Below are 18,238 nucleotides of genomic sequence, written 5' to 3'. Positions count from 1 at the left end.
TCTTGCCATCAGCATTGTTCAGTGTACCTGAGATATTTATATGTTGACTACGTGGGTCAACTGTCAATGACCGTTGACCTCGGACACAGGGATGCTATCCGTCCCCTGGAGATGGGTTGTGGGAGCAGACTGCACTGAGCCGTTACCGTTGACTGTCCCAGCGCTTTGGCAACATGCACCATTTGTGTCTCTGCCGATTTCGACAGAACTGTGATTTTTATTCCCAGGCACATCCAAAGCTGGGTTTCTCTCGAAGAAGTCGGCCGGTTTCAATTGCAGCTCGTGAATTTCCACTGGCATAACAGGCCAATCTTCCACGCGAGGGTTGTGGGTGAGGCCGAAAACATTCCACACAACCACATCATCGTCCTCGACATCTTCGTTCCTCGCCACAGCATCCGCAACACCACCTTGCTCGATCTGGGACTGATTTGTGAACTCCCCAGCCGCAAAAAGCTCTTCGTCTCTGTATTTCGTTACCCAGACGTGGTGTTGCGCAAATGCGGCCCGCTTGGCGACTATCGATTCGGGATCCGCAAGTATCAATTGACTCGGCGATGGGATAAATTTGTAGGAAACTGGCCGTTGAGAGACAGCATTAATCTTGTTGGAATTGGCCATCTTGATAGTGAGATTGGTAAACGGAGAAGCATGAATCCAAGATGATTTTGTGACAGCCTTGCGGACGACTTCATAGCCGTTGCCAAATGGGTTTGTTTTAGAGTTCATGGGTATGGGTATAGACTCCTCCGTGAAGATGGTATTGGCTTGTCCGTCGATGGCAGGGTCGATGCGAACCGCAAATATGTGCTGATGATTTTGGGCGAGCGCTCCAGGAGACACAACATTACCATACGGGCTTGTCTTTCCCGGATCGATATTGACGACTGACACAATGCCGGTAGCTCGTGTTTCCACGGTTATACTGTTGCCAATGTCAGTCTGGGCGAGGTTATTCGACACTGACAGACACTCACCCCCCGGCTTGGTCGAATTTGTAGGCGAAAATATACTCATAGTTCGCCAGAGTAATGATGAACTGGACAACCAATTCACGGTTCCTCGTCACCACAGCTCGATTGGTTCGGAAATTGGTATGTTTCCAGCCGATGCCATTATCTTGCTCATGGACACAGACCACATTCTTTGAAACCGACGGTTGGCCTTGCGAGTCCACAAGCATGGCATCAATATACTTGATCACACCCAGGCAGTCGCATCCCAGGGCCAGATTGTTGGCAGCTCGGCCAGCACCAGCATCACCAAAGTCAAAAGCCTGCTTGCGTTGGAATGGAGGCCGAGGATCGCCGTAGGGCACAGTCATCTCAGACAAACTCAATCGATAGAGCACGCTTCGTCCATCGTAATGGACGTCGTGTAGGACTGCGCATTCCCGTGGGGTAAATCTAACGGCAACCCGATCAGTATGGAGCAGTCAGTGGTTCGTGGAACGTCGACATACCCAACGCGGAATCTCCATTTTTGCCACTCAATCAGTGAGTCGTCACTGACTGTGAAAGATGGCCCCTCCGGCTGTAAGACGTTCAACGGTTTCAAGTCCTGGCGCAAAGGAGTGTCCAATAACTCTGGGACGTATTCGGCAGGCCGGCAATGCTCAAGGACGTTTTGGGCTGCAGTGCCGTATTCCAGGCCATCCTCGGAGCCGCCGGTGGCCAGCCGGTCAATGCGGATGATTTCCTTCTTGTACGTGTCCATGACAGGGATGATGGGCAGAGGAAAACCGTAATGGTTGCTGTCTGGATTGCCGTTGCGCAATTTCGCAAAGCAAAGACCTTGGGTATACCTAGGGGTAGATTCTCCCGGGTCTGGACCACCATATGGCCATGGGTCAATGGCAACTTCGAACTTTTCCGCATCCAGATTGAGCTCCTTGATAGCCTTTCTGAACCTTTCCGATGCGACGCAGACACGGTTGAATTCCATGAACTCATCCACGGTTAGTGATTGCTGGGAGCCTTTTTCCGGCTTTCTCAGGCGGACTTCCTTTCCCGAGGCGATGTCGATGACCGACTCCATATATTCGTGGCTCCGGTCCTCGTAGACTACATCGTATTGGGCGCGAGCTTGACGAGGTGGCCGGGATGTGTCCGTTGTAAGTGTCCCGGCATGTTCAGCATTGAGGAACTTGACCAGATCGGCTTTCACTGGCTCGACGGCGTAGATGTTGCGGAACAGAATGGCAGCTTTACGTGCATCGAGTACTGCTTGTCGAGCGATTTTTACCTCTTCGCCACTGAGTTGGTCCAAGGGATGACGATGGTTCAGCTGGGGGACCACACTTCCATTGGCGCCAGCCATCTTGATCCTGACGACGCAGTAACGGCGACAAATAGCGTTGAAATAGCAAGTGTGATTCAGTGAAAACTAGGAGGGACAGTAGACTGGAGAATGAAACAGGCAGATGAATATCAACAAATAATGAAGCAAGCATGCCTACCCAGGTAAGAAGCTGCGTGGTGCGGACTTGTCCTGACGGCGGGACCGAAGATTTGCATGGCGGCCGTTTCTGGAATATCATTCCAGACGAATTGAAGCGATACGGCCTGGCGAAGAGCAATCCACTAGGTACTAGCATTTGAGCCGTTGTCATTTTACGAGATACAATCGAGCAAGAGGACGCGGACGAAGCCATGTGTAGCAGCGGTTAATGTCCAGAACTGAATCATCTCATCCAATCCGAGACTCGAGGCGAATGGCATCGCATATACATGCCTAAAGCAGACGATCTTACTCTTCCTAAAGCTGTGATCTCGAGGTTAGGGTTCGCTATCCTCTGCCGCTAGAATGTCCGCTGAAGGGAGCTCGAGGACTTCCGACTGCATCATCAAGAACATGCGGCACTTACCACTGTGGCAACATCTTGATCACAACACCCTGCTGGCGGAGGAAATTATGGAAATTCAGGTTCTCATTATGTCTAGACAGGAACTGGCTACCCAAGAAGCAGTGCATCTGGTGAAGAGCCTCACTTTCATGGGAATTCTTCGTCCTCATCTGTAGGCCAAAACTCCTCGTCGAGCAGTTCCGTATGCTCCCCATCTGGCGGTCCTTGTGCTTGTCCAGGCAATTCGTCCTCGACGACAGATACAATGCCTTGCAGTCCTATCTCGTAACGAATAGGAGACCTTGTCGTCCTCGCCCACGGTGCGAATACAACCCGCAACGTCCGAGCTTTCTTCTTGTCCTTCCAAATATTGCCTCCCAGATATTCCTGTCGTTCACTTTCCATCTTAAGGACAATGCGAGCAGAAATCTGGTTTGCCCAGGCTAAACCTAATGCCGGATTCTTCAGTTGATTACGCTTTTCATCTCTGTCGTCACCCCAGCCTGTGAAGAAGCGTTGTTGATGATCGAGGCTCTGAGTTTCTCTTCGTAGCTCAGCTACTGTCATGGTTGGATTCGGCGTTGACATTGATGGTGAAGAAGTTGCGGGGGATGAAGACCGAAGGATGCTTCTGACTTCATCGAATCGGTCTGACACTTGGTTTGTGACGACAACCACGGCATTGTTCTCAATAGCAACGCGCCTCAGCGTAATCCCCAATTTACCAAGCGCGGTGGCTCTTTCTGCCAGTCCAGCTGCGGTACGGCTTTCGTGCTCAGCCCGGAAATTCGCAGCAACTGAATCCAAGACAATCAGGCCGACATCGAGCCGTTGAATTGCAACAGGTAGCTGATACCGAAGGATATGTTCTTGTGCTTCAAGATCATTGGTTCCGATTGCGTGCACATGATCTAGTGACGGGCGATCTGCTGGCTCGAGCCTTTCGTATTCAGGGTGGGATATTAGCATTTGTTTCAGGCGAGCAGTGTTGAGTGGTGCCTCAGTAGAAACATAAATTGAACCTTTCCCCAGTCCACGCGGAGGGGGGAGTTGGGCAGAGAGGAGCAGGCCGAGAACAAATTGAGTCTTGCCCACAGCACTCTCTCCAACCACTTCAATGATATGTCCGGGTACAAGGCCACCTCCTAACGCGTGGTCGATGTCAGGAACGAGCGTGCTGATTCTCGCTTCATTATGCGAAGAGGCCGCATGTGTCTCCTCGTCAATTGAGATTGTGGCTTGCTGTGGCCAGCGAGATTTGACCGCCCACCTCTTGTCTGCTCTAGCCTGCACGTCTTCTTGAAGAGCTCTGACAACGTCCGACACCAATCGCTGAACATCGGCGGCGGGAAGAGGACATCGTCGAGCGATATCTATGGGATCGAGGCTGACCAGGTCGGCCACGGTAATGTCATTCTTCTCAAGCGAGTGTAGGAGATGGATGTACGCCTTGGGGTCGAAATCAGGAAGGACTTCGAGGAGGTCGGACATTGGAGCTTGCTGGGTCGGCGACCGTGTGACTCAAAGAAGCCATTGTCGTCTACTTGATTGAGAGGCCGTGGATGGATTGCACCGGGATATTGGCATCGAGATTGCAGGGCAGGTGAGACTGAGGCTGGACTCCTCCTGGGGAATCAAATGCAATCCTGTGCTGGAATTCGCCCTCCGGGTGTCAAGGACGCTGGTCGCGTGCCATGTCAGGTCGTGAATATGGCAGGATCGTGGAACGCAAATCACTTCCGATGTTTTCGCACACTTGGATTATCCGGACATTAGACCGGATCTTTGCCCAGAAAGGAAGTCAATTATCTCGCGACAAACGACTTTCCCAAATCAACAAAGACTTTTGGTGGATTCCCGAGCCCGCGCCCTGAATGAAGCAGGGCGAGGAGTCCTTGTTGATTATGGCGATGCCACGGCGGAAATGCTCTTGTCGAAGTCAAGCTGTATGATGGTGAATTCATACCTTTTCGGAGGCACACCGTTAAGCGAGCTCGAAAGAAGACGTTATCAGTGGTTGAGAGGTTACAATCATATGAAGAATGAGATACAAATACAATACGTCGCAGAATAGCCCCTTTCCTCGTTATTGATCGTGCCATTACGACAGGGTCAGAAACGAGAGCTGTCAACCCCAGAATACGTCCATCAGCCGTCGTCCTTTCCCTAGGTCCATGTAGCCTGATGCTTGATGAAGCTGTACTTTTGTTGGTCTCTTTCCAGAAAAATTGGTAAAGCAGAGCGGTGCTCCCATTTGTTGGGTCAGGGTTGTTTGGACGCCTGCTCTGAGTCCTTCATAATCTCGTAGTGTCTCTCTGAGTGTTGCTTTCCAAGGCAGTCTTGACCAGTGGATGTGGGTATGAGTGAATGCTACCCGTGGGCTCTTCCAATGACTTCTCGGACTAGCAGCGCCGCTGCAAAAGGAGGATTTGGGTCGTCGAGTCCTTTTGGCGTACTCCTTTTCGTCCTGTGATTCGCATCAGGCGTCTGGAAGGGATCTCCCAGCCTGTCACGATTTGGATAGTGCGCATCAGTAAACCGATGTTTTGACTTCCAGGTTGGTAAGCGAAGCTGTCCTCTGGGAGTTCAAGTAGAGTATCCATATCCGTAATATGTGCCCGCCGGTAGAGACATGGTTGTCCATACATATGTTCTTGCTGATGCACATCATACAAGCAATCCCTCACAATGTGGTGCATGAGTCACCCTGATGAAGGAATGTGAGTTTCCGACGCGCCTTAGCTCGGGTATCACACACAACCAAAGACATGTATCTTCATATGGTAGCTGGGCAAGTTTGGTATCTTCATGTCCCCGGATTTCTTGCCTGTCAATTTTCCAACCTCAACGTCAGAACCAATAACGTGATATACGCCCCAATACTCAGCGCTGTCAGGACAACCACCACGTTTCCACTGGTCCTGAATCTCTTTCTGCCCAATCCGTCATCTCCAATCTCGTTGAAGAATTGTTTGTTCCCTTGTTGCCTGCGGTACGCGCTGACCAGCAGAACTCCCGCACCATACACTGCGAATAAAGCTCCTATGCTGTAGAATTCGGAGGTGAAGATCTTGAGTACAACGAGCGCAAAAGAAAATTGGGACAGCGAGGTTCGTATATATGCACCCTCGAAGGTACGTTGGGCGGCGCGGACTTCGACCAGTTCTTCGTTCGTCAATTCGACGCTGCGAGCACGGTGCATGCGCAGGCGGAATTGGTCCTCGGCATGGCGAGACTATGGTAGAAGATGTCAATGTCATCCTCCTGCTTCGGAAGAAGGGTTACTGGCGACGGCCTAGGAAGGGCTCACTGTAAACATTGCGATCTGGTCACTAGTGGAGGGGTGAGCTTAGTCGGAGCAGGTATTTACAACGTCCTGTCAAGGAGAACCTCCATAGAGCATCCGAAACGGTCGCTGTGACTGGTCCTGCATTGACTTTCTAAATGAGAGTCCGACGGGGAGTTGCAGGTGGGACATAGTTCAGATGATGAAATGCGGAGAAACCGCAGCCTTGTGGCCTCACAGCCGTACACGTGACCCTGGAGAGGAAGGCTTCGTGGGCTTCAACTTACCTTAGTAAGCAATGCTGAGTTTAGGGAAGGTCTGCCGGGAACACTTAATAACATCCTGCTTCCCTCCAGAGGAGTGTGCCGGTGATTATCTTCAACCTACTCTTGCGCGTCGCCTACCTTGACTCGAAGACTCGCGCATGAGGCGCCAAATGCTGCAGAGAGTCGGACCCGTATTGCCAAGTGGGCTGTCCTGGTTCGATTCTCATGTGAAACCCCCTTGCCTTGAGATCTGGACGCTCGACCTGGTCAAATCATGCCTTGTGTGCTCCGCACGTGTCTCCAGCAACATTGAGGATGGCAAATTTGTTTGAATCCATGAAGATGCTCTTACCCCAAGCTGTTTTCGCATTATCTTCTAGCGGGCGAAGCTGCACACCACGCTCATGCTATTGACCGCGGTTGACAAAAGCCGCAACTTCTGAGGTTGTCGCGGCAAGACATGTGAGGTCGCCATCGACGATCCTTGAGTGCGGGCAAGATGCCACACTGAGAAGGCACTTCCGAACATCTTTCTTTCACGTGGCTGAATCTACGCATCTGATTAGTTTCCGCCTGGTTTCACTAAGCTCTCCGCGTTCAGAGGACTTGGCAGAGGGCTACCCCCGGCGCACCCATCCAATGAAGCTTGATCAGGCTGGAAGTATATAAGGCGGGCGTGGTCTGACTCTTCCCTTGCTTATATTGCAGTCGCCAAATTGCCTAGAAGACCGTCTCCTCATGGCTTATAACTTGCGGGACTTGGCATCATGCTTCTGAGAGCTTGAATGGTAAATGCTAGGATTGTATGGCAGACGTCTCATGTCTTGTCAGCTCGTGGCCGCAGAGGACCGAGGCAGGACCCGCGTGAAGAGGAATTCGACGGCGTCTTGCAATGGATCAGACGACCGTGGCTCGTGGGAGGTGGCGACCGAGTCGTTAAACATCTCTCCCAGCCCAGGCATAAAAGGACAGAAGCTGTGCTCGCATGTATTCTGCATCCATGCCAACCCTCCAGAGTGTATACTATTTGCGACTACGAAAACTACTATTCTGTTAGAAGGATGTATCTTCATCAGTTCGATTATATTTTTGCCATAGGCACTATGTTTGCCTTCCTGGACGCCTGGAACATCGGTGCCAACGATGTTGCGAACTCCTTTGCTACATCGGTTTCCTCCAGGTCGTTGACCTATCTCCAAGCGATGTGTATTGCGTCGGTCATGGAGTGTACTGGCAGGTATGGCATAGACTAAGCCTCTCCGATGTGAGGATTGTGCTAATGCCACACAGTATTGCAGTTGGCGCCAGGGTGGCCGAGACGATCCGGACGAAAATCGTGGACGTCGATCTGTTCGAAGACAATCCTGCTCTTTTGATGCTGGGTATGGCTTGTGCGGTTGTAGCGTCCTCCACGTATCTCACGTTGGCCACAAGGCTGGGTATGCCTGTCTCGACTACGCACAGTATCATGGGAGGTGTAATTGGCATGGGCATAGCGGCTGTCGGGACTGACGGGATCAATTGGTGGGGAGGGTCTATCAACTCCGGAGTCGTCCAAGTTTTCCTCAGCTGGGTGCTCGCTCCTTGCATTGCTGCTGGCTTCGGATCAATCATCTTCCTCATCACCAAGTATGGAGTAATGCTTCGCAAGAATCCAGTCAGGAGGGCCTTCGTGACCATTCCGATTTACTTTGGTGTAACATCGGCCCTTCTCACCAGTAAGTAGGATGAAGCTGTCATACCTCCGGCTGATCTAACACACGTCTTAGTGCTCATTGTGTGGAAAGGGGGCTCTTCAAGAATCCACATCGATGGTGCCACCGCTGCTGGTGTCATTGTTGGCGTTGGTGCTGCCGTTGCGTTGCTTGTCGCTGTCTTTTTCCTTCCGTGGCTTTACCGCCGATTGATAAAGGATGATTGGCAATTGAAGTACTACCACCTTCTCTTGGGACCTTTGCTCTTGTACCGCAAAGATGTCCCACCGCCACAAGCAGACCACAAACCCGTCCAAGATTACTACCGGGGTCACCTTACTATGGAACAGCTACTGGCTCAGCGTGCTGCGCAAAACGGCAAAATACATGATGTCGAAAAGGCTAATGTTAACGGTATCGGCGGCGATTCGTCCAAAGCCCTTACCGAAGGTAGCCAGCACAATGACGACGAGATACATTCAGAAAGCAGTGACTTGGGCAATCGTCCGAAGGCGCCAGTCACTGCGCCCGAGCCTGCTCCCACCAAATCCTCCATCATTGGGCCACGGCCAGACGGTGGCAACTTCAGCCTTCCGGTTCTGTTCTGGCAATTCAAGCGGGCTTTCTTCCACGGCATTGAAAAGGATGTCATTAGTTTGCAAAACAGACGAAACATCCTCACCGGTGATATCGAGACAGTCCATGCCCATGCCTCACATTACGATAACCGTGCCGAATACATGTACTCATTTCTTCAGGCCATGACTGCGGCAACAGCATCGTTCACTCACGGAGCCAATGACGTGTCCAAGTATGTCGGCCCTTCATTGATGTGTTTCTGACTGACAGAGGAAAAGCGCAATCGGGCCCTACACGACAATCTACTACATCTGGTCTAATAACGAGCTGAAATCGAAGACTCCGGTCCCATATTGGATCTTGTATGTTCTTGTTCCTCTTGCGAGCGTTCTGCGACCGCTGACAACTTTGCAGGGGCTTTGGTGGTGGGGCAATCATCATTGGTCTTTGGACCTACGGATACAATATCATGCGCAACCTGGGCAACCGCATTACGCTTCACTCTCCTTCAAGAGGTTTCTCCATGGAATTAGGCTCAGCTACGACAGTTGTCCTTGCTACCAGATTGAGTAAGCACCTTCAAGATCTTCTAACTTATCACCTACCATTGCAGGCATCATGTTCGGCGGTTTGACTGACCCATGACACAGAGCTTCCCGTCTCTACTACGCAGTGCATCTCTGGTGCCACAGTTGGAGTTGGGCTTTGCTCCGGGACCTGGAGGACCATCAACTGGCGTATGGTGGCCTGGATTTACTTTGGCTGGATGATCACCCTCCCAGTCACTGGTATCATTGCTGGCTGCTTGGTAAGTCTTGATTCCCGAGATTCCCATGGATGTTCGCACAATTCTCGCAAGAGCTTTTGTCTTGCATATCTCTGAATGCATACGGCACGCTAACAGTTCGCAGATGGGCATTATCATCAACGCCCCGAGATGGGGCGTGCCCTTGTGAAAGGCTTCCAGGTCCAGTCACAATGCCTAACACTCTCCTTAAGAAGGAATCTGAGCTTGTATCACAGTGGCTACTTAGATGATGGTTCTTTTCTCGGCAGATCCTGCGTACTGCTTTGATGGCGTTGGCAGCTGATAGTGTTGTAGTACCTCATCAAGAATGATCTAGGTGTCCTTAATTGAAATTACAAAGCATGGACAGAGCAAACCACTGGCTGAGTGATCCGGTAACGGCCATGACTGTCCATTAGACGTTTAGTGCGTCTACGTGGAGGGAGATCCGTAAGACCTGTCCCAGTCTCAGGCCCCCCATCTCGTTCTTTCCCCCTCGTCACCGGCCGCAGTAAGACTTCCTCTACTACTATGTAATACTATCTTCGCCCAACTGGTTTCACTTCTGAACCATGTCGCTCGCTTCTTCGAGAATGCTCAATCACTCTTGTCCAGCTGTCCCACTCGCAGAATATGTGCAGTATAATGTTGCGACAAGATCTCGATCTCGGAAACGCTTCAAAGTCCACCACCACAAAGTCCGATCTGGTTGTGTGACCTGCAAAGCCCGGCGTATAAGATGCGATGAGACAAAACCAGTGTGCATAAGATGTACGAGGTCCAAGAAAACATGCGGCGGCTACAATCTTCCACACGCATGGCTCTTCGAGTCGCAAAGTGAGGCTCATAAGCCAGATTCGCAACAGGCTGTTGAACGCTCGCTTTCATGGCAACCTCCTCCCAATCCACTTCCACTTGACAATGCAACTTCTCCTACGGCGAGCTCGAGTCGGTCTTCGTTGCCAGGCCTGTCCGTCTTCTCGCCCAACTACACCAGCCACCTGAAACGGACATACCTTGCCCATCGCGCCGCATATATCTCGAACCTGTCTGAATTCAGTAAGTCCTACTCAGTTCCCTCTCTATGGACCTCGAAATTGAATTCCTGAATTCGACTCAGCAATGCTACACTACGGGCCAACATACATATGGCGTCCGGACTCGGGCCCATCGGAACAGAACATGTTCTCGCGCAACTTTGTGCAGTGGCTCCTTCGCGAACCCGCACTCTCCGAAGCAGTCTTCGCAGCGGCGCGCCGCCAAGTGGCCTTTGAGGCACAATCCGAGACAGAATCGCCGCTCAGCTCGATGCAGCACTACAACAAAGCCATCTCGCTCCTCCAGCGGCGCGTGTCCGAAGCATCAGCCGCCTTCGACGACGCTATATACTGGGCCGTCATCGCGCTCCTCGTCAGTGACCAAGAGCGCGAAGACTGGCACAGCTATGCGGTCAATCTCGACGGGATCCGACGAATCGTCCAGATCCGCGGAGGCGTGAAGGCGCTCAAAGCCTCTTGTGGTCGATCGTTCAAGTTCTATCTGTGGGCGGAGTCCTGCTGTTCTAATCGCGAAGACCTCATCACTCAAGAAGAGTCTGAACAAGTTTCGACGACGCCGATACCTGCCGTCTTCGAAGCGCCATTGGAGGATTTAGTGCCTTTTGTCCGCCGCCATTCACCGGGTTTCGTGCAAATGATCGAGCAACATCCATTCCACTGCGAAACCATGACGATGATTGATTCCACGCTGAAATGGTACCATGCTCAAACATGCGCCACCAACGGAGGAAGAAGTCCGCAAGAAGGACTCGGATCGCGCAATAGTCTCACCGAGCGTTTGCACAGGCTATTGCAGAAAGGAGCCATCAGCGACAGAGAACGCCTGGTGTGTGTAGGGTTGCTTGTGCTCGTCCTGACCCTGCCGCCTGTCTATATGTCAGAGCAGTACTCTCGCACACTGAGCAGATACGTCTCCGGATTTCAGGCCTTAAGTGGAAGCATTGCCCAAGAAGACTGCACACTTTGGGTCGCGCTGATGATGGCCTCGATGTCCGTGTGTTTTGGCCTCGCCCCTACGACGCGGTGGATGCTGCTCGATCATGTGGTCGCATCAGAAACACACCCCAGAAGTTGGAGCGATGTCAGACACATGGTTCGACAATTCTGCACCACAGATCATCTGGAGGCACAGTGGGAGGACTGCTGGTATTTCGTGGTCGCTAGATATTCCAAAGGCGAGTCTCACTGAGTAGGCGGGTCAATGTGACACCTCCTACTCTGAGACTTGTGTATGATTTCCCGCACCAATTCCTAGCAAGCCTGAAGTTTAGGTATCGAGCTTTCCGATACCTTTGTATCTCGCTACATGTTTCTATGTCAGGGTACTTCCTCGGCACATGATATATTCGCAGGAGAGGCCGTGTAGTCCCTCTGGAGGGTTGCAAGACAATCACAACCACATTGCATTGCCGGACAGATTGGTAGTCAATAGCCGACCATTTTCTCGTGGTCGAGTCACTACACCTGTCGACCGTGTGCTGTTGGCTTGAGTGCCCCCAAGAGACGTTGGTCGTAATAGGAAGCACGTCTCGCTGTGTCGCATTTCTACCCGGCGGTAGAAGAAGCCTTGGGCCAATCTCTTGCGCCAAAGCGATTCGGTCTATCTGACGCCGACAATTGCCTCTTGCAGTGCTCGTGTGAAGTATGAGAGAAGCCCGAGAAGTTGGGGTGGTTGGGGTCGCCATGAAGGTGGGGGTGAATCTCAGCGGGAATCTCAGCGGGCCTGGGACCCAATGGCGGCGCCGATATATAGATCCGATGTCGATCCATCAACTCGGAACCTGTTTCCTATTTCTTGGACGTTTGCTGCGCTATAGAAGCGGCGTGGTCACCTTAGGCAAGTGTTGCAGGGAAAGAGAGAGAGAGTGAGTGAGTGAGTGGTGAGCCGGCAAGATGTCGAAGCTCATCGACTTCGCAGAAGGTGAGTGTTTCTATGATATGGCTTTCCCTGCGGCGCCCCCACCACCAGCTTGCTAATCTGGACAACAGTGCAGAAGCACAAGTCGAAGTCGTCCTGTTGGGTCATCCTTTACGGCAACGTATGGGATGTGACGGACTTTTTGTCTTCCCATCCAGGAGGCGCGAACATCATCCTCAAGCTCGCCGGTCAAGATGCGACTGAAGAATACGACCCCATCCATCCTCCGGGCACCCTCGAAGAGAATCTACCCGAGTCCGCGAAGATCGGGACCATCGATCCCAAGACGCTTCCTGAGCCAGTGAAGGCAGCCACAGATATAGGGCCAGAACCGAGTCCCGAGATTGCACTTCCGCTGGCTTCGCTGTTGAATCTGGATGAGGTTGAGGCTGCGGCGAAGAAGAAGATGTCCAAGAAGGGATGGGCATATTATCACTCTGCTGCAGACGATCTGGCAAGCAAATATTTCAACAATACTGTATACCGGCAGATCCTGCTGCGGCCACGCGTATTTGTGGACTGCGAGAATTGCGACCTGAGCACCAGTTTTCTGGGTCACAAAATGGAAATACCCATTTTCGTGTCGCCGGCGGCCATGGCGAGGTTGGCACATCCAGATGGAGAATGGGGAATCGCGCAGGCGTGCAAGAAATTCGGGACCATCCAGATGATCTCGAATAACGCAAGTCAGACGCCGGAGCAGATTGTCAGGGACGCTGGTCCGGGTCAGGTATTCGGGTGGCAGCTCTACGTCCAGAGGGACCGGAAGAAGTCCGAAGACATGCTGGCAAGAATCAACAAGCTGGATGCTATTAAATTTGTTTGCTTAACCCTCGACGCTCCGGTGCCAGGGAAAAGAGAGGAGGACGAACGGGGAAAGTTTATCGTCGAAGATCAGAGGGCGGCCATTAAAGATGCAGGCGGCACGGAATTAAAAGGCGGCGGTGGGATCGGACAGTCATTGTTCTTCGGTACTGATCCCACATTGACCTGGACGAAGACCCTGCCCTGGTTGAAGAAGCATACGAATAAGCCGATCATTCTCAAGGGTCTACAGTGTCATGAAGACGCCTACTATGCTGCCCAACATGCAGATCAGATCAAGGGGATCATCTTATCCAACCACGGGGGCCGGGCGGCCGACACCGCACCACCTGCAATCCACACGTTACTCGAGATTCGAAAATACTGCCCCGAAGTGCTGACCAAACTGGACGTTGTGGTGGACGGAGGTATCAAAAGAGGTACCGATGTGGTCAAAGCATTGGCTCTAGGAGCAAAGGCCGTCGGCATCGGTCGTGGTGCTCTGTATGGTCTGGCAGCTGGTGGCATCGAAGGTGTTGAAAGGGTACTTGAGATCTTGCGCGATGAGACGGCTACAGCGGGTCGTCTGCTGGGCGTGGAGAAACTGTCGGACCTTGGTCCCCTACACATCAACACCAGAGCAGTTGAGAGAGATATATATGATGGTCCTGCCAATCTGCCGGGCATCCAGGGAGCCATGAAGGGTCTGTGGGTGAAGTCGAAGTTGTGAACGGCAACGTTTCCAGCTTCCTTTGGGTCTTGTTGGGCATATGCATGGCGTTCCCTTGTTGGTATCTGGCGAGGATGTGTCTCGGGTAGACTTGCGTAGACTTGGGCAGATGCAAGTCAGCAATTCGGGATCGATATGGGCGGCCACGCTATGGCCTCGAAGGTTTAAAATGCTTCCAGTCCAACGCCTGTTCCGAACCAGGCTCTCAATTCATCTGTTTCCGTTCTTGGTACGGGTGTTCCGTTGGCGCCGAAATAATGAGAAAGTCGCATGTTATCGTCGTCACCATCCTCTGGCCAATCTGTCCTCTTCGCAGGTCCGCCTTTCTGTTCAAACATGTCCTTTACCGTCCCCCAACTGAACCTGCATTCATTCCCGAATCCCCAGACGGGATCTATGGCCGATTTCATCCAACTTACACACCTCGCGTCTGAGGGATAACCCGAACCCCAATTGACCGCAGCCTCGTCGGAAGTATCAACTGTCCGGACGTAAGCCTCAAGAAGAGTCTCACAGCTGACATCCCTGGTCACTTTGGCAACAACACTGGCTGCGCTAACACAAGGAAACAGGCTATCGGCTTTCTTCTCGACCGTGATCTTGATTGTTGGGAAGATCAGCTGCAGCTTCTTCTGATAAATCGATGGCTTGCCAATGGTATCGACGTAGATCTCTCTGACATTTACGCCCCGGTCGATCACTCCTCTGATCAAGTCGACTGTCGCGTCCATGGCCTGTGCATTGAGGTTGTAAGAGCCGCCATTTTTCATCATGCCAGCACCAATGTCTTGGGCACTGAGGGATTTGATGGCCCAGCCGGACGATTGGAACAGGTCTGTGTCTGCTTGGCAGACGGCTTTCATGAGATTTGCACGGACAACGGGTGTTAGGACTTTGGAGTCGTCAAAATGGTACGTCGTAGCCAGGAGTGAGTGCTGGATTTCTATCGGAAGATAGTAGACACCATAGATCATAGGACCGATCACGGGCCCCCGTCCAGCCTCGTCCACGCCTAACACACATGGTGTCCCAAGGTCTGACTCGGAATTCCTCGTTACTCTTTCAGGGACTGTGCTGTAATGTGCATATGTCCTTCCGGATAGTAGTGAGTCTTGATGGTCCTGGACCGACGGAGGAACAAAAACTGCCGACGCAGGAGTCTCGGCTGCTGTAGTTTCTTCGTCCATCATAGAGAGTCCTGTGTTGTTTTATGGAATATACAGGTCGGCTCTCGATATGCTGCCTTTCGTCAAACAACTTCGAAGTCCTATTTGAGACGTCGAGACGCGTAGCCCTTTAGACTAAGGACGCGTCGAGCCTCGCACCGTAATAGCGGCAGAATTTCTTCCCGCGTTCACTCTGCAGTTTCTGCGCTAACCCAACTAAGCCCACTTTCACTATGTAAACACAGCGCAGTCAATCAACATTGTACATTGGCGACTGGTCTGCGCAAACTTCTACAGGCCTGTCGCAAGTGCTTGCAGTCGGTATCATCGCCCGGTCACTCTCTTTCACGCCCCTTAACGCCCACTATGGCTCCTCGTTCGTCTGTTCGCGTCGGACGCGAAGATGTCAACTACTCCGCGGTTGGAAAGCTGGGAAGGTGAGACTTTGCGAGCACAGCATGAAGTGCCCGACTGATCCAATACAGACGCACCGGAGTCACGCTCGAGCAAAGACCTCTCGATGCTAACGGAATGGAGGAAATCACTGGCATCTTCTCATCCCCGCGCAAGCCATCTCCCTTGAAGAATATGATAGTTATGGAGAGTGTGGAAGAAGCAGGTACGTCGCGAAGCCCGGCACGCATGTCTGGTGGCAGGAATACACCCAGCCTTACCTTTAATGCGCTATCACGGGCCTGAAAAAACCTGACATCGAAGTAGAATCCGCCTTGACTCCTGCGCAGGCTCCGTCAAGCACTCGAAGATCGACTCGCGCTACGCCAATGCGGCCTCCCCGGTCATCGTCGCCCAAAAAAAGCGGTATCAGCGGCACTGCTCGGCGAAGCCAGAACGTTGATATATTCTCGACGAGAAAAAGCCTGCAGCCGGAAGATCCTGAAGACCGTGAGAACACCCCGACCGGTACCACCACCCGGCTTATACAACAGTTCACACCCACACCCAGTCCGGAAAAGTCACCTTTACGGGATATTACCATGAATGGCAGCTACACAAATGGTAGAGCCAGGCTTAGTATGGTGGAAATAGAAAGAACGAGTGAAAATGCGCCTTCCATTGAGGAAGACGAGCAAGATACTTACGCCGAGGACGTGCAAGAGGCGGCAGTGACTTCACATGTGACTGAAGCTCACACACCCGTTTATGGCGACGATGGGGATGTCGCGGTATTCGACAACGAGGAGCGAGGAGCATCTGAAGAGCTGGGCAGCCCTTCCAAACAATTCGACGACGAAGAGGTCGATCGGACATTTGAGCCTGAACCCTCGGTGGGCCCTGTAGTACACAATCAGGCCAATTCTCGGAAGAAGCGAAAATCGGACGTTTTCGAGCACGATGAAGAAGCGGCCCTTTCTCCTGTACTTCAAAAAGCTCGTAAAACTCAAAGACAGGGACCAAAACCCGCGCCGGAACCGTCTCACGCTGCCCAAGAACAGTTGTCATCGAAAGCGAAAGGCAAAAAACCGCTGAGAAACAAAGACGCCAACATCAAGATGTCTTCACGGCAGCAAAAACAACTCGACGATATCATAGAGAAAGTGAAAGCAAGGCCTGGTCCACCCAGATCGTTATACATTCTACACCGAGAAACGCCCGCCGATGACACAGTAACTCATACCAGAAGCGGTCGCGTAAGCATCAAGCCATTGGCATACTGGCGCAACGAGCGGTGCGTTTATGGTGGCAGCCCTAGGAGTGGCGGTCTGGCGGACGGCGCTCGCTTTCCCCTTAACAGCATAAAGGAGGTTGTCCGAACAGAAGAGGTCGAACCGAGTATGCCGAAAAAGGTCAAAAAGAAGAAAACTGGCAGAGGCAAGAGCAGATCACGTACCATATCAGCCGAGGATTCGGACCCTTCTGGCTCTGATTGGGATATGGACGATGCGCCGAAAGGAGACGCCCATGCTGAACCCTGGGAAACCGAAACCGGTACGCTGCGTGGTACTGTGTCGATATGGGACCCGTCAGAACAAGCACCGCTGGGAGAAGAGGAGGAAATTGAAATCGCACATGCCCCGGCAGCTATTAAGACGCGCGAAGTCAAGGCTTCTAGTCTTCATGAGGGTCCAACATTCAGATATGCGAAACTGCTCAGCACGAAATTCTTCGGTACAGGACTGGTGGATCTGCCTCCTGGTGGCATCAAGCGGCCCAAGAACAGCCGGAAAATGCATATGAGCTTTTTCGTGGTGAAGGGACGTGTAACGGTCAGTGTCGGCCCTATGGGGGCCGATGAGACTGGAAGCATGAACCGGTTCAGTATTGGGAAAGGGGGCTATTGGCAGGTCCCGAGGGGTGAGTACTGCCATTGAACCATCTCGTGCGGAAGACGGAGCTAACTCGTGCAATTGCAGGAAACCAATATTCAATTGAGAATGAACTCGACAAGCCGGCGCGGATATTTTTCAGTCAGGGTTGCGAAACCTCGTCTGCCGCGGATGAGGAATGAGTGTTTGTCAAGATCAGACCCGAATGTACCAGGATCTTGGTCATCTATGCCCATAATGTCTGATTGCCATCTTCGGGTTGATGAGGCAAACACTCACTGAACTGTGAATGCTTGAACCTTGTGAATGAAATGAGGCCTGGCGATCATAGAGCTGCTGTGCAGCCATGCTGCGCGTGTACAGTAGGCTGCAACGTTAATGAGAATGCTTGGGAGGAAGTTGGATCTTCCAGGCACATTATGTATAGCGCCTTAGAAGAAGCCCCATCTCCGCATTAAGGAAGAATTTCCATTAGAGACGTGCAATGACTTCTTGAGAAACCCATCGATTAGTTGGTCCTCAAGCAGATCCGGTCGATCTTCGACTTGGTGCTTGGAGTCTCCTTCATGCGCCGACTACCTCTGTACCGTGGCACGAAATTTCCGTCTCTCGTCGACCCTCGCACCTGGGTGACAGCATCCTGCAAGGTCTGATACCGTTGACATTCTTTTCCATTTCGATTCCAAAGGAGGCCGTCAAGTCTGCCAGGGTTGCTTCGCCTCATGGAACAAACAGCCTGGGATAGGACCATTCCCACCATCTGTGTCTCATCACTCGTAATGTAGTAAGAGACCGTCGTGATGATGATAATGATGATCCA

The 18,238-nt window shown here is 52.1% G+C and overlaps 8 protein-coding genes across 9 annotated transcripts; 4 read left to right on the top strand and 4 right to left on the bottom strand.

The window, feature by feature from the left end:
• Window position 1: 1 nt before the first annotated feature.
• PV05_06733 (uncharacterized protein) lies at window positions 2-2,423 on the bottom strand. The gene is made up of 3 exons (XM_013459500.1): window positions 1,463-2,423; window positions 978-1,406; window positions 2-925 (listed from the first exon to the last, which is right to left on the bottom strand). The coding sequence occupies exons 1-3, from the start codon at window positions 2,317-2,319 to the stop codon at window positions 64-66; spliced, it is 2,148 nt and encodes a 715-aa protein (XP_013314954.1). The 5' UTR covers window positions 2,320-2,423; the 3' UTR covers window positions 2-63.
• A 488-nt stretch (window positions 2,424-2,911) lies between these two features.
• Window positions 2,912-4,616, bottom strand: PV05_06732 (uncharacterized protein). Its single transcript, XM_013459499.1, has one exon. It carries the CDS (start codon window positions 4,334-4,336, stop codon window positions 2,993-2,995), a length of 1,344 nt encoding a protein of 447 aa, XP_013314953.1. The 5' UTR covers window positions 4,337-4,616; the 3' UTR covers window positions 2,912-2,992.
• A 244-nt stretch (window positions 4,617-4,860) lies between these two features.
• PV05_06731 (uncharacterized protein) lies at window positions 4,861-6,303 on the bottom strand. Its single transcript, XM_013459498.1, has 2 exons — window positions 6,156-6,303; window positions 4,861-6,080 (listed from the first exon to the last, which is right to left on the bottom strand). The coding sequence occupies exons 1-2, from the start codon at window positions 6,162-6,164 to the stop codon at window positions 5,676-5,678; spliced, it is 414 nt and encodes a 137-aa protein (XP_013314952.1). The 5' UTR covers window positions 6,165-6,303; the 3' UTR covers window positions 4,861-5,675.
• A 1,197-nt stretch (window positions 6,304-7,500) lies between these two features.
• PV05_06730 (uncharacterized protein) lies at window positions 7,501-9,688 on the top strand (the record flags this gene model as incomplete). The annotated part of the gene is made up of 7 exons (XM_013459497.1): window positions 7,501-7,634; window positions 7,688-8,115; window positions 8,167-8,902; window positions 8,949-9,032; window positions 9,085-9,239; window positions 9,321-9,478; window positions 9,582-9,688. The coding sequence occupies 7 exons, from the start codon at window positions 7,501-7,503 to the stop codon at window positions 9,624-9,626; spliced, it is 1,740 nt and encodes a 579-aa protein (XP_013314951.1). The 3' UTR covers window positions 9,627-9,688.
• An 891-nt stretch (window positions 9,689-10,579) lies between these two features.
• PV05_06729 (uncharacterized protein) lies at window positions 10,580-11,708 on the top strand (the record flags this gene model as incomplete). The annotated part of the gene is made up of 2 exons (XM_013459496.1): window positions 10,580-11,509; window positions 11,571-11,708. 2 exons carry the CDS (start codon window positions 10,580-10,582, stop codon window positions 11,706-11,708), a joined length of 1,068 nt encoding a protein of 355 aa, XP_013314950.1.
• A 582-nt stretch (window positions 11,709-12,290) lies between these two features.
• On the top strand, window positions 12,291-14,783 carry PV05_06728 (uncharacterized protein). Its single transcript, XM_013459495.1, has 2 exons — window positions 12,291-12,436; window positions 12,505-14,783. Exons 1-2 carry the CDS (start codon window positions 12,409-12,411, stop codon window positions 13,965-13,967), a joined length of 1,491 nt encoding a protein of 496 aa, XP_013314949.1. The 5' UTR covers window positions 12,291-12,408; the 3' UTR covers window positions 13,968-14,783.
• Window positions 13,395-15,209, bottom strand: PV05_06727 (ribonuclease HII). The gene has a single exon (XM_013459494.1). The coding sequence runs from the start codon at window positions 15,155-15,157 to the stop codon at window positions 14,132-14,134; it is 1,026 nt and encodes a 341-aa protein (XP_013314948.1). The 5' UTR covers window positions 15,158-15,209; the 3' UTR covers window positions 13,395-14,131.
• Window positions 15,210-15,388: 179 nt separating this feature from the next.
• PV05_06726 lies at window positions 15,389-17,881 on the top strand. 2 transcript variants are annotated; one of them, XM_013459493.1, is made up of 4 exons: window positions 15,389-15,570; window positions 15,619-15,752; window positions 15,854-17,446; window positions 17,506-17,881. In XM_013459493.1, the coding sequence occupies exons 1-4, from the start codon at window positions 15,500-15,502 to the stop codon at window positions 17,598-17,600; spliced, it is 1,893 nt and encodes a 630-aa protein (XP_013314947.1). In that variant the 5' UTR covers window positions 15,389-15,499; the 3' UTR covers window positions 17,601-17,881. The 2 variants fall into 2 exon arrangements, with proteins under 2 accessions (XP_013314947.1, XP_013314946.1); XM_013459492.1 differs by having other exon boundaries at window positions 15,389-15,752.
• The last annotated feature ends 357 nt before the right edge of the window (window positions 17,882-18,238 follow it).

Source organism: Exophiala xenobiotica (genome assembly GCF_000835505.1).
Source record: "Exophiala xenobiotica strain CBS 118157 unplaced genomic scaffold supercont1.4, whole genome shotgun sequence".
Taxonomy (NCBI): domain Eukaryota; kingdom Fungi; phylum Ascomycota; class Eurotiomycetes; order Chaetothyriales; family Herpotrichiellaceae; genus Exophiala; species Exophiala xenobiotica.
Note: the sequence above shows the minus strand (reverse complement) of the source record. Positions and strands in the feature narration are given on the sequence as shown.

Coding starts and splice junctions, on each gene's coding strand:
- PV05_06733 (XM_013459500.1), bottom strand. CDS start 2,319: ATGGCTGGCGCCAATGGAAGTGTGGTCCCCCAGCTGAACCATCGTCAT. Junction 1,407..1,462: donor AAATGGAGATTCCGCGTTGG/GTATGTCGACGT, acceptor GGTTGCCGTTAG/ATTTACCCCACGGGAATGCG. Junction 926..977: donor AAATTCGACCAAGCCGGGGG/GTGAGTGTCTGT, acceptor CATTGGCAACAG/TATAACCGTGGAAACACGAG.
- PV05_06732 (XM_013459499.1), bottom strand. CDS start 4,336: ATGTCCGACCTCCTCGAAGTCCTTCCTGATTTCGACCCCAAGGCGTAC.
- PV05_06728 (XM_013459495.1), top strand. CDS start 12,409: ATGTCGAAGCTCATCGACTTCGCAGAAG. Junction 12,437..12,504: donor GCTCATCGACTTCGCAGAAG/GTGAGTGTTTCT, acceptor TCTGGACAACAG/TGCAGAAGCACAAGTCGAAG.
- PV05_06727 (XM_013459494.1), bottom strand. CDS start 15,157: ATGATGGACGAAGAAACTACAGCAGCCGAGACTCCTGCGTCGGCAGTT.
- PV05_06726 (XM_013459493.1), top strand. CDS start 15,500: ATGGCTCCTCGTTCGTCTGTTCGCGTCGGACGCGAAGATGTCAACTAC. Junction 15,753..15,853: donor GGAGAGTGTGGAAGAAGCAG/GTACGTCGCGAA, acceptor ACATCGAAGTAG/AATCCGCCTTGACTCCTGCG. Junction 17,447..17,505: donor CTATTGGCAGGTCCCGAGGG/GTGAGTACTGCC, acceptor GTGCAATTGCAG/GAAACCAATATTCAATTGAG.